We start from the raw sequence: 14,381 nt of genomic DNA on the forward strand, positions 1-14,381 counted from the left end.
CACACACACACACAAAACACACACACACACACACATACTCACTCACTCTCTCTCTCTCTCTCACGCACACACACACACACACACACACACACACACACACACACACGTACACACACATACACACGCACATACACACACACACGCACACTACGCTCTCACAAACAGATACACACGCGTAGTAGTTGTGGTTCGGTCGGAGAGGAGAAAGGACTGGTCTCAACTCAAACCAACAGGTGCAAGGGATTGTCCTTGTTCCCCCTCCCCCAGATCCGATCTGAAACACTTAGGTGGGCGGAGTGGGGGGCTCCACAGCAGCTCTCTCTCTCTCTCTCTCTCTCTCTCTCTCTCTCTCTCTCTCTCTCTCTCTCTCTCTCTCTCGCTCTCTCTCTTTTCCCCCCTCTCTCTCTCTTCCCCCCTTCTCTCTCTCCCTCTCTGTCTGTCTCTCTCCCTCACACACAATCGCGCGCACGCACACACTCACATTGTATATATGTATACTCGAGCGCGATAATAAAAATATACTAAACCTATACTACACAGTCCCACGCATATGAGTTAGAAGGAAAAATAGACGAAGAAACCCTGTAGAACACACACACAAGTACAAGCAAATTTTTGACAAGCTTGAGATTGCTGAATAGGAGCGCGTGAATTTTTCTAAGAAACATCGAATTTGCTGACAATAGATCGGAGAAAATGCCGCTTGCTATAGCGTCTGTGGTGACCTTCTACATTGTTTTTGAGTCACTCTAAAGTTGGAGGCACAAATATGTCAGGAAACGGTTGAATCATGTCCTGGTCAGTTTCCAGGCATATGGAATTATTGGCATAACGTTAAAGCTTGTTCATTTGCCTTGCTTTTGAGGGGAAAAAAGCCATCTGTCGTGAATAGAAGTCGAGATATTTGCAATTGAAGGAGGTGGGAGTCGCTTGGTGTCAGAGTTAGAAATAAACATGAACATGGCGGCCAGACTTTCAAACTGCAGTGTCCTTGTGAGCTATAAATTATGTACTTCTTTATGCCTTTGATCAAAGTTTTTCAGTAAAAAAAATCTCCACAGACTCTGAAATGTATTCTTTTATGGACAGAAAAGGTGTTGAGCTCAAAACAAAGAATTCGATAAAAGTTGGTTGGTTGTAAATGTTTTGGTAACCTTCGTCTCAGTAGTAATACTTAGTCCCTGGCTGCTCAAACTCTGCCTTTAAGGGCTCTGCCTTTAAGGGCCGGCCTCGGTTGAGTGGGATGCAGTATCAAAGCAGAAATACGGAGACATGCACGAGGGAATAGGCATCGTTATCATTTGCTTGCATCTGCGAAGACCGTAATAGTTCCACCACAGACGCTGGTCTGGGTTATTGGAAGTATCTACAATCTCCATAGAGAAGGATCATCACTGCATTCCCCGGAGTCGTAAAGGTATTCAGTGAAACGTTTACTGGTTGATCACCTGAACTCCAGTCACTCGCCATTTGAAGAACCGGTTTACTGAGTTCATCTGACGCATGTAACTCCCACACACCTGGGACGGACTGCTTTCAGAATTTTCTGTTTTGAACAAAATTATTCTGAAGCCAAAAGTATCCACTTTCTGAGGAAACCCCTGTTCTGCTCTAATGGAAGATGGTTTTTTCTTCTCATCGAGCGTAAGATGATGATCCGACTCCCCCGTTGTCGTCTGATTGAAGCACTCAGTGTGCACTCCATCGATGACAACACGGCCCTCGTTTGCACTGGTCACCTGGCCAACACTGACTTTGGATATATGCCAGTGTTTGGTGTGATCGAAAGCGACTTTAGCGTCTGTTGAGAGAGTAAACTTTGCCTTTTCGAGGCTTCTCCCTTCTCGCATTTCTGTGGAAGCCGCCTTGGACTTAGTAGGGGAGTTAGTATGGTTAGAAAGCTGAGAAGGCAGCTTTGGTTGTGTTGTCAATTCTTTCTGGAGTCTAGCTGGTGAAGACAGATGGCACTGGCTCACGTCGCTTGAAATCTTCGACGGAGTTGGCAATTGTCTTTTAGAGAAAGTCTTGACTGCGCTATTTCTGGTAGGTTTATGCCTTCCAAGAGATTTACCTCGCACCAAAGATTTGGTGGAATTTGCATCAAAGATACCTTGCGTTGAACTGGAGGTGGAAACATCATTATCTTTCATCTTCCGAGACGCTAGAATAGTCACGTCGCATTCGTTTATGTTGATCCCTCGTAAAACTGCTGCCTGTTGTACGCATCGCTCATTGCACACTGAACTGTCAACTGTGACTGTAATGTTTTCGCCTCTGTGTTGAGATTGCAGTGACGGGAGAGGGCGTCGGACCGATGGGAGAGACAACTTGTCACGAAGAGATGAAACCCCCTCCAGACTCTGATTTTGTCGTTCATTCGTGCTAAGCGCTATTGGCCGATTCTGCCTTGCGTCACCCGAAACATGTTTCTCTAAAACAAAGGGACGGTGATGTTCAGCCGATGCGACTCCAAGGCTAACCATTCTTTGAGTTCCGTCTGTTTTTCTGTTTATGGATATTTCAGTTTTGCTTACTTCGTCCTGCAACATATTGTTTACTTTATGTTGTTTGTCCCCAGAGCCAATGTCATTGCCTTCTGTAAGCTCGGGCAACTGTTTTCGTTGCTTCGGACAATCTGTAGAGGTCCATATATCGATTGAAACTGGTCGAAAAAGGTAATCTTTCTTGGACTCAGGTATGTGTTTCATTTCATTGGGTGCCGTTACAGTAACCACTCTTTGTGTATTTGCCACTTTTGAGACACCAACTCCTCCTTCCGCACACGACACTTCTATTGCATCTGGCACCTTTGTTTTATCTTTCATTCTTGCAGTTACCATGTTAGATGCGTCTGTCACTCTTGTGGTACCAAACACTTGATTTGCAACATCAGCAACACTTGTTGTATCGACCTCTGCTGTTGTATCTGCCACTCTTGTTACATCTGTCATTCTCCCGGGAACCTGTTGTTCACAAGCTTTAACTCTCAGTATGGACGGCGTCAGGACTCTGTCCTGAGAGATGAGGCTACTGGGACTCCGTGTGGGACTGGCGTTAGCAAATCTTGATCCTTGGTTACTCGATGTGTCGCTGGTTTCGCTTGATGCGGTTCGCTTTTTCTCTTCTCTCCTGCTCACGGGTATGCTAGCTGAGGCGCTGAACTTGCAACCTTTCACATTCACATGTGCGTCCGCTACTGGAAGAGTTTCACAATCTGCAAGCTCACTGTCTCTGGAGCTGATGCTTGTCCAAAGAGGAGACCCCCCTGTTTTGGGAGAATTTGATTCTCTCACAGTCAGTGTTGATATTCCATGTAAGCATCTAAAACATTTTCTCGCAATTTTGCTCTCAGTTTGGCCTTGAACTGAATGCTGTGTCGTTGGCCTAGACGTATTAGTTTGTATTTGAGCCAATGCCGCATCGACTGATTTATCAGAAGACACCGTGTCAAGCGGTATTTCCTCGATGCCGTGACTGGACGCCTTGCTGTCGTTGACAATGAGTGAGACACCGTCATCAAGGTCAGTGGCGTTCTCAGTTCCGCTGTGGTAGATGGGCCCCCTGAGCTGGGATAGCAACGGTTGCTCAACGGCACTAAACAAAGGGGGAAACTTCACAGAGCCAATGTCGTTGAGCCCTTCTTTGAAAAGTTCTGGGTTACGGAGTAAAAGATTGTTTCCCCGAACCTGTATTTCGGTTTGCCTAACATCCATAACCTTATCACCTCCCGTCCATTGTCCCTGCTCTTTTGGAACACTTGAATTTCTTATATTTCCAAACGGAACAATAGTGCATGTAATATCCGAGGTTAATGACTTCTTCTTTCGTATACTTGAAGCAGGAGTCATAACTTTAGTTTCTTTTAATTCAAGAGCTTCGACATGAGAGGTTTGTGGGTGACTCAGAAATGATCGTTTTGACTCATGGGGCTTTGAGAGCTCCTCTTCGTGTTTACGTAGATATTGCAGTGTCTCTTCATATGGGTCCAAAATAGATACCATAGCTTTGCGCTGGCATTTGGAGGACGATTTACGCGTTAAAGCAAAACTACGAGACCTATTATTTGTTGAAAAGGAATGTGGGTTTGAAGATTTATTGTTGTAATTTGAAAGTCTTTCGATGTTTTTCGCAGCGTCGGCTGTTATGGCAGATGGATTTTCATCTAAAGCTACCTTTTCATTCCGTCTATCGCCATTTTTCATGGACACGTTTACAGGGCTGCACCTAGAGTGCCCTGGTAGCTGCGACTTGCAAGTCAAAACATTCTTCAGTACTGTTCTTCCTGTTGTGTTCTGATCCTGACAGTAACTCAGTGTACCTCGCAGTTCTTTCTTCGAGGTCCCTTGTTCTTTATAAAGTATAGCTGTCGCTCTTGGTTGTGATTTAGTTAACTGACATTCCGGATTTAATGTGTTGCCTTCGTCTTCCGATGTGTCACCCTCCAAACTGTTGGCATTGCCATTTTGATTAGTACTCTGACCATGATCACATGGAAAAATGTCCTCCGGTTTTCTCGAAGTGAAAGGTTTTTCTTTGCAATGTCCTCGTCCTCCACGGATTTCATTTGCCGTTCTCTGAATCTCTCTTGTTTGCTGAAGTATCTCTGCAATGTGCTTTTTGAGAGAAGCCCTCATCTCACTTGAGGTAGCGCCGCTTCCATTAATGTTGCAGGTAGGCTTGGTAGGGTCAGGCACTCGCTTATCTACAGCCGTTTTAGCTGAGACCGGTACCGGGCGGGACCGATAACGTATGTGAACAATCGGAGAGCGATCCAGCTGGCTAGAGTCTATGTCAAGACAGCAGGCATCCAGAGTAGAACCCTGTTCGAGTAATGAGTCTTGGCTTAAAGATATTGCTTTCGAAATATCCTTACCAGTTTTGTCGCTTTTTCCCTTCTCTTTGTCTGTTTTCTGAGAAGAAACTTGGCGGTTAAAGCTACCTACTGTATTGAAGCAGCAGCAGCAGCAATGAGCACCTTGAGCATCTTTCACATTGTGCGACGGAAAGTTCTGAGGTTCAGTTGTCAAATCGTTAACTCGATTGTAATAGTTGCCGCGCTTAGAGTGAGGACCGGCAGTTTCCTCATTTACCACTCGGCAAGATCCCCCACAGGGTGGTCCAGGAGTAGCTCCCCACATTTTTTCAGCGGAAGCGTCATTGTGTAGGACCATTTCACTCAAAGGTTTGCACGTGCACGTGCACATTTTTTGAGTACTGAATTTGCAAGCTTTTCCGTCGTCCTTGGGTACACAAGTAGTGTTTAGCTTCAGCGGACTGCCAACCTGACATTTCTTATTGGAACAATGTCTGTGTCTCTGTTTCGTTGATTTTACGCCAATGACTTGCGAATAGTTGTTGCAATCCGCAATTTTCCTTTCTTCCTTCAGACTGCACTGTACTTCTTCACTTTGTACATGTTTGGCTCTTTGGGATTCTTTTGGCTGCTGAGGTCGACTTGGTTGCCTTTGAGAATGATGCCATGTTAAGAAATCCTCCTCATTTGTACGACTGTCTGGCAAACAGCCAGTGACAGGTGTGTCAGTACAACAACAGCAGCAACAACATACATGATCCACTTTTGGCTCCTCGCCTTTTAGTTCCTCGCTATCATCAACGTTTTGCGCATCTGAATTTTCAGAATCTTCCATGCTGAGCTGCAGGCCTTTGTTTGTCGTTTCTGGTTTACAAATTTCAATTGTCCTCGAACTTACTACTTTACTTTTATCTTTTAATGGAGGAAAATAGTTTGTTTGCTCCGCCTCATTATTCCTCTCGCAGCTGCATTTGTGTTTGCAATTATTTCGCGCTGGATGATCCTTTTCAGAAAACCAAGAACGATTTGGGCTAATGAGGTCTTCTCCGGTATCGAGGATTCGGTTAGCTTTTTCTGGCTTGGGCGGATCCATGACGTACTTCTTACTGTCAGGATTTCTCGCAAATCCTTTTCCGAAATCAGCAACCGCTTTAGGATCCATACGCCCGGAGCTGCACATGTAGTTGATGTACGCCAGAGCCTCTGCCTGCGAAGATGTAAGAGCATCTGAGGATTTTATATCATCGGCAGAGTCTGCTTTATCTAAATAGTCCCGATGTTCATGGTTAAAAGACGTGCCAGGCGAGACTGAGGCGGAATAGCCAGGAGGACGGGGGTCACAGGAATGAGGTCGCACTCTCTCGTCATACAGTCGGTCAGTGTACATGCTTGCATCTTTGCGATGTGTCCCACACGGGGGCGACTGCGTATAACGGTATGGGTATTGATTTCTTACAGATTGTGCACCGGACGAGCACTCGATATCGTTAAGCTGATGGATAGGATGAGACCCAGGGTACACCCGTATTTTTTCCTTGTCGCTCGGGTACTTGGTGTCACGTTCATCTGTAAATGCGGGTTTGTCCCTCCAGCTCCTTGTTTCCTTTCCGCATTCATTCCTGCGCTCGAATTCGTTTTGCCGAGTAAATTCAGAGGAAGATTGATGTCTCACTTCCCTAACATCAACCCACGTGTCATCCAAGAGCTGTTCTTCATTTGTCTCCCAGCTGTGGGGAAGTGAAGAGCGTATGAGAAAGTCCGTCTCAGGGTAACAGACCTTGTTGTATTTTGTGTCAATATGGCGGAAGCAAGCCGCCGCTCGTGCAAGTCGATAGCCGAGCAGAGCGTCTTCAAATACTCTTTGTTTTCTTTGCAGATCCGTCTGTTCCTCAGTATCATCGTTGCCTCTTCTCCGGGATTTCTCACAGGATCATTGGAAAGACTTTGAGCTGCTCTTATGCCTAGGCACAAGTGTTTCGTCTTCAGAACCAGTACATGATTCTTTGCAAGGAGGTTGGTGCGGTTTTGGTACTTCTTTGGTTTTAGACGTTATTTTTTTCTCTTCGTTCGTGGCACGGATTTTCTTGCAAGAACAATGAAATGATCGTGGGTGACGTTTGGCTTTAGACAACACTTTTCCTTCCTCGGAACTTGTATATGATTCCTTGCAAGAGCAGTGTAATGATAAATGGTCACTTTCAGTTATAGAAAGCGCCTTCTCTTCTTCAGAACTGTATTCTCTTAGTCGAGAATCCTTCTGGGAGCTTTTGTCATACTTGGGATCACCTTTAGCTCTAGATCTGAGAGCAGCATTTCTCGGAAGTTGACTGTCAGCTTTCGTGGAAGTTTCGGATCTCTCAGATCCTCGACCGTTTTCATCTTCAGAGCAAGGAGAGCCGGGCTTTCCTTGTCTTTTGCTATTCTTTGAGAGAGTAGACAAAAGCCATGCCTCTATAATTCCTTCCAGTTCTCGCAGATCTGCTGACAGACAAGAACGCTTTAAATCTCGAGGGCGGTTAGGAGTTTGGTCTCTGTGTGAATTTTCTCGTGTTCGGGAACTTCTTGAATGAGGCTGTGGGGCATTTGATCCTCCTGGTAGTTTCTCGAGCCTTTGTTTGAGCTGGGTAGCGGGATCCGTGGACGAACGCCGAGAACTTGTGCGTGTAGAAATAGACTGACGGGAGGGGGATGTTTTCTCTTCCTTTCCCAAGCTCTTCTGTGTCTTCGGCATCTCAGCCGTAGCCTCATCATCCTTCTGTGAGCCCCCAGATCGTTCAGGTTCCCCTTCCGAATCGTTCTTCTCTTCTACTGAGTCTGTGGACCGTTTTCTTTTGGGCCGAGGTGGTGAGGGTAAAACCTCTTCTGGAGTCGGGCTAGAGGAGGTGTGAGTTCCCTCCTGAGACATATTTGACCATGTTTGATTGAGCTCCCATAGTGGTGACAACAACTCGTAGACCCCGTTCTTCTCTTGTGCACACAGCTGCCTGTTTGATAAATTTCCCTGTATGCCAGCTTCGAACATCTCATCAGGTTTGGATTTTGTTGAAGTGGAAATCGATCTGACATCAATTGTGTTAAGCAGCTCTGTGGAAACAGTATTGTGGCAAGTAATCCGACTTTGTTCTGCCTTGAAGATACTCATCGGGTTACCGAATTCAAATTCTGACGACGCAACTGACTGTCGGCACTTTCCAGGGCGTGGATGCTTCTTCGAATTTGTGCAAATTCTGTCCTCTATGACAGTGTCCTTTGTAGAAAACGACACATGTGATTTTGGACTTTTTATATTCTGTTCTGAGCTTGGAGAACGGCACCCTCTCCTCCTTTCTAGAATCTTCTGTATCAGCTCTCGGGTATACTCTCTGATAACCGTATTGTCAGATACGAATGCTTGCTCATTTCTATGTTTGCAGCTCTCCTCACTACTGTCCCCTTTATTCAATTGCTGCACTTGAGATTCTGATTCTAGATCTTCACATCCGTTCTGAGTGTCCAGTAAATGTTTTTCCATTGGTTTGTGTGGGTTTTTTGGCGACAGTTGATGCTTCTGGAGTTTAAACAAACCATCCGATTTTCCTGGGATGTCCAGTGTATACTTTGGTGTAACCACATTCTGTGGGTCACCTTCACTAATAATCCGCCATTGTTCTTTTATAAACTCAGAGAGCGAATGCTTGTTGCTTGAAATCTTCTCGGTGTGCCCCTGGTACCCCATATCATTGCTTTCTCGCCTGTGTTTTCGCATTAGAAAAGAGGTTGCGGTGGAGGATGAGTAATTGGATAAAGACGAGGACGATGCCCGTGGATTGCTTTTGTTTCCTGTAGAGTCTTGGAAAGAGGCAGCATCGTTTTTCTTGCATAGTTTTTGTAAAGAATCATCTTGAGGATTAAAAAACTTAACTCGGTCACATTTTTTAGCTGATCTCTCGATCTTCTCAGTTTTAGGCAACGAATCTCTTTCTTCGATTTTTCCATCATTTTCAATTCTCCCGACGCGGTCTAAGGTTTGCACAGACGAGTTGTCTGCTCCTTCACAGATGCAATCGAGCGCATCCATTACAAAACTATGATCATCATCATGAGCATTTGCATGTTCAGAGACACCTTTCTGTTGTGGCAACGATGAATTGCTTTTATTGAGATGTGAAACACCTTTATCTCCAACTCTACCTGTGTGACCAGCTCGATTCCTTTTTCTCACAACAGACTTTTCAGTTCCCTTTTCTTTCGTACTTGACTTCTCAGCCTTTGGGAACATTTCACTTGTATGTGCTGGCATTTTGTCCATACCAACCTCATAAGTTTTTGCGGGATTTTGTCCACCACGTAGGTCGGTTCGTTCTGACAACATGCCTTCCCCGGAACAAGCTTGGCTTCTTCTTCTCCGGTTCTTTATCAACTTGATATTTTTCATACCTAAAGGAATACCTTTTGATATGGTGTCTTGCAATCTCTTCTGCTCACCACCTTTTAATGTTGAACTATTACGGTAGGAGTGATTTTGAGTTTTAGATAACTTAGTTACAAAACTGTGTTTCCCTTTAATCATATTTTTCAGGTCCTTAGGCTCAGTCTGTAGCCCATCGGTAGACGGCTGGGGAAACGCTTTGTCCAAATCATACTGCATCATGGGAGTCACCGGTTTGAGCTCTCCAGAGGAGCAGAGGGGTGGGGATTGAACGACATACCATTGTGTCCGTGTCGCCTTTGATAGACCTACGTTCTTTGATTTCGCAGTTTTCAATGTCCAACACCGCCACCAGCTTGTATTCTGCCCAACGTGAACACACCTGGCGGGTCCCTCGAACAAAATACCGTGCCGTATTTCCATCACCAGGCCCCTTGTGTACTGCTTTCTACGAGAGCGCAAACGTCGTAGGTTAAGTCTTTTTACGCTCCATCCGGACTTTACACCCGATTTCTTTACACCCTTCGAAGTATCAAACCATTTCCAGCTGTGTCTAAAGCTAATCTTTCTCTCAGAAGGGAAGAACGTATCTGAAGAAGACACGGGAATCCCCGAATCTCGACTGATATCCTCGCTAATGCTTCCATTATCCCCTTCGCTTTTGTTGCCATGTTTTCTCAGAAGCTGCGTGCGTGAATATATCTTCTCATTACAGGCATCAAACCCCCCAATGTCTTTTACCTGATAAAGAGCTATACCGTCTGACGACAGCACTGGGGTCGGCGGAAGACCACGTGGTTCAGGGGTGGTTGGGAGCTGCTCCTGCTCTGTGACTATGATGTAGAATCTCATAGAGGCCTCATCTGTACTCAGAAGTCGGCAATTGACGGGCTGAATCACCAGACGGAGAGGAATTCTCAAGAAGTTTTTCACTTGATCAGATCGGATCGACAGATCTGACGGGACTGTCGGCTGCAATTCTAAGACACAGCCTTTTCCATAGAGATTAGAAAACCATTCAGGTATGGAGGGTGAATTTTCGAGACAGTATAGTTGCCTAATGCCTTCTCGGACTGGCTGATTTACCGGAGAAATGCCCGAACTCAAAGCAGTCTGGGGCACAGACCACAATCGCTCACGATTATCCCCACCCGAATACAAATCTGAGTTAACCATCAGGTTATGCCGCCAGTTTCTTTGTGTGTTTTCTATCTTTGGTGCATTAGGCTGTTTACTGCTAAAAGAGCTCATGGGATCATCTCCTGTGTGTGTTACATCCTTAGATCTACGATGAGACGAATCAAAACTCACCTGTTGACTTTCCTCAAACTTTTCACTCTGATCCGCGCAGGTCTGCACGTGATCTTCACCCATATTTCTATATTTTATCTGATAACACGATTTCTTTGCCCTTGTCGGAGAATTTGCTTTCCTCTCTATCATATGGGAACTAGAATTCTTTTGGCATATCGGAACCAGCCCAGGTGCCAGCTCTTTTGACGGTTTCATCCCGTGTTCGTTTATAAGCTCTTTCCTGTACAGGGTGCGCTGAGCCAAGGACTCCGTCAACGCTGGGTTTTCTCTGACAAGGTTCAGGTGACCGACAGTGGTGACAATGTGTTCCTTCATCTCGCCCAAAGCTTGCTGAACAAACTTCAGAGATGGACGTTTGAACACACAGGGAAACAAGATGGACATCTGGACTCTGAAAGCTTGCTTGTCTCTCTGAGACAATGTGAAGAACCGCTCCCTAAGAAATGACCTAGAGTTTTTCAATGTCTTTTCCCCTTGGCCCAGCTCCATGTCATTCCTTTGTGAAGTCATCTTATTTCGGGTGACGGAGCGTCTTTTTAACCAGCCAATCAGAGGAGACTGCTGTTTTTGACTAGACTTTTCTGTTGACTTTGCGAGAGGGCCCTTGCAGTCCTTCGGCTGTTTCAAGTCCGCAACATGAAATTTTGCTCCCCCGGGGCTTAGCTGTATTGAAGGCGAATTCCCACAGACATGGAGAACTTCGTTGGAAGTTCTTGGCTCTGCAGAGGGTGAAATTGTTTGACCAAGACGTGGTGTTTCCAAGGAGGTTTCTGTACTTTTCTTCACATCTTGCTTCTTTCCCACCCTGGTCATTTTGATTCTACAAGCTACAGACAGGACGTCAAGGGCATTTTAAATTTATATAACGGCACAGTCGTGTGTTCTCTGGGCTGCAATTACGTCGGTGCCACGACTTGATGCTCGTCTGCGCTGACAGCACTGTTGAACAGGACGGGGTTGTAGCGGTCTCGTGCTATTGACGTTTCTGAAAAAGCAGGATGAAAATGTCTGTAGGAAAAGTCGATTTTTAAATATTATAACTATATACTGAGACGGACAGCTCATGGTTCAAATGATTCAAGCTCTTGTTTTGCTCAAAGGATCAGGCCGTAGAAAATGTTTTTGTTCTTTTAGAATAAAAAACAGTATTATTTTTATCACTGACATGATGATGATGATGGTGGTGATGATGATGATGATATGATGATGATGAGGATGATGATGATGATGATGAGGATGAGGATGAGGATGATGATGATGATGATGATGATGATGATGATGATGATGATGATGATGATGATCATGATCATGATCATGATGATAATTGTATAATTATTAAGATCTCAATTTTCAAAAACCACCAAGGAACCTGTGGGTGATTTTACCTTTCTCTTCCTCTATCGTTTCAGTCCAGCAACCTCTTGTTTTCCTTGAAGCTTTTAATACTAAATGGTCATAAAGGTGTCAGTGCCTAGATAAAAATGTTTTTGAGCCGGTGAAGACACAATCAAGAGCCTGCATTCATTCATTTTGAAGCCCCCTCCCCCCACTAACTCTGGCTGGCCACGCATAAAATAAAGAAAACAAACAAACACAGCCCCTTGCACACTCCCCCCCCCCACCCCCACGCCAACCCCTTAAAATAAAAGGAGCTGTGCTCTCCATCCCGATCAGTATAAACGGGAACCACAAAGCCGAATAATTATTATAGCGTAGAACTCACAACCAATGTGTGTCTATGAAAGTAGTAATAGATCTAAGCCTAAAAATATCTAGTCATGATTACAGCTGCGTGTATGGTTTTCAAAATCCGTCAACAGAAGAAACTATATATGTGAAGCGTGCTGACAAAATGAGTTACTTCTCAGATTTTAGACCGATGGAAATAGAAACATGAAATTTATAGGTTGAAGTTTTATAATTTATCAGTATGAAATGACAAAAGACATGTTAAACTTGAAGAGAATGGCATTGGTTTAGAGTCTACAAATATGACCCTTGTGTTGATTTTTGGCTGACATCTCCATTCATGGATTGCGAGAAGTAACTCATTTTGTTAGCATGCCTCACATATTATAATTGTTGAATTATGCTTGCTATCCTCCTTTGACTCTCTTTAGATCATTCACAAGGCAGGCTGCTTTGATCCTACCAGTCAGGGCCTGCTCGACATACATATTATTTACGATACAGTGCATCTAAATAGAAAGAACGAGATACTTGATAACGTTGGATTCTCAGACCAGGAAATCGAAACCACGTGCTTAGAGTGGAACTAGAATCTAGATCTAGAATCTACATCTACTATTACATAACAGAGCATAACTCATTTCCTACCTTTTGTTTTGTTTGTTTGTTTAGTATCGGGTTTTACGGCGCTCGCAACTGCATAAGGTCATATGAGCGCGCAGGACACACCTAATACTTTTTTCGTTGGTAGGACATTTTGAATTTTGCCCGGGTGGCGGCCGAAGCCTACTCTTATCGATTTTAGACCACCAAGGGATCTTTAACGTGCGCAACTTGCACACGGGCCTTCCGAGATTTTTCGCCCTTGTCCGAGAAGGCTAGGTGTAGATCTTTCCTACTAGAAGATCAGGGGTGTGGCAGAAAGACAGCAGTTAGGAGGAGCCAAGGAGTAGCAGTAGAAAGGCTGCAGAAAGAGTCAGGAGCCCAGAGGAGGGGGCAAAGGAGGTGAGGGGGTGGGGGCAGAAAGTGGAAATGAAAGCAGACAACAGAACATTGTTAGAGATCAGGAAAGGATTTGAAAGGAGACAATTTTAGAGAAGAAAATTTTTTGATCGCTACCCGGAATCGAACCCGGGACCTTTGAATGAGAGGCCAACACCTTAACCTCTAGGCCACGAGAACCCCCTTCCTACCTTTACACAACGGAACGTAGTAGCTCCTTTTTTGGGTGCTGTCGTTGAGGTTATTCGAATCCTTCAATACCTTTCCTCATGTTTTTTACTCATCCGGCATTTGTGAGGTTCCTTAGGATAGTGGGCTACGCCTTGTTTATTTTACTCTCTCAGAAAATGGTAAGCTGCTCACGTGGGAAGAAGATAACAAAAATGTATTAATCCTTTCGCGCTTTTTTGCGGTGCTGTTTCGTGCTCGTTTTACGAAAAGGTTGAAAGTTATCAAAACCCCCTTTTCTATAGGGATCTTTTTTGGAGTTATTAAAGTATGCAAAGTGTTCGTTTCGGTTTATAAAGACCTTCATGAAGAAGTCGTTAAAGGTGTCAACACTTACTTACTTACTCTCTCCCTATACCGGTAGACACCACGCTTGTCTGTCCCTGGCCACGTCCTCCAATTTCGGCAAACCCAGGCCCTGGGCGATTGCCTCATCTCTTATTGTGCCTCTATAGCTTCCCGTTAATCTTCGTCTTACTCTTTTTCCAGTTGGTTTCCAATGAGATGTCTGATATAATGGCAATCTTGTTTTCTGCATTCTTATAACCCTTCTCATAAAAACTTTAAAGTTAATAAAACTGAAAGCAGAAAACGTTAACACTGTAATGAACAGTATTTCAATGTGAAGTTGTACTTTTAAAAACAGTAAAATCAGTCCAGAGATAAAAGTAACCGAGAGCTGCTTAGCGTCATTGTTCTTACCAGAAAACTCCCCAAATTCTTTGCTGTATCTGCGCTGCAGATTTGTTTGCTTTTTGTATTGTTACAAACATACCAAAACGTTTTGGAAATGGAGTTTTTCTCTTTCCCCGGATGAACTAGAGCCACTCTTCCCCCTCTCTAAAAAAAAGAAAGAAGACAAACAGCTCCCCACCCCCCCCTTCCACTTTTCAACAACAACAACAACAACAACAAAAACAACAACAA

At 44.5% G+C, this 14,381-nt stretch overlaps 1 protein-coding gene across 1 annotated transcript; it reads right to left on the minus strand.

Annotated features, from left to right (window-relative positions):
• Positions 1-900: 900 nt before the first annotated feature.
• Positions 901-13,814, minus strand: LOC101863165. Its single transcript, XM_005092072.2, has 2 exons — positions 13,418-13,814; positions 901-11,520 (listed from the first exon to the last, which is right to left on the minus strand). Exon 2 carries the CDS (start codon positions 11,346-11,348, stop codon positions 6,744-6,746), a length of 4,605 nt encoding a protein of 1,534 aa, XP_005092129.1. The 5' UTR covers positions 11,349-11,520; positions 13,418-13,814; the 3' UTR covers positions 901-6,743.
• Positions 13,815-14,381: the final 567 nt, after the last annotated feature.

The sequence above is a fragment of the Aplysia californica genome, unplaced genomic scaffold (assembly GCF_000002075.1).
Source record: "Aplysia californica isolate F4 #8 unplaced genomic scaffold, AplCal3.0 scaffold00040, whole genome shotgun sequence".
In the NCBI taxonomy this organism is placed as follows: Eukaryota; Metazoa; Mollusca; class Gastropoda; order Aplysiida; family Aplysiidae; genus Aplysia; species Aplysia californica.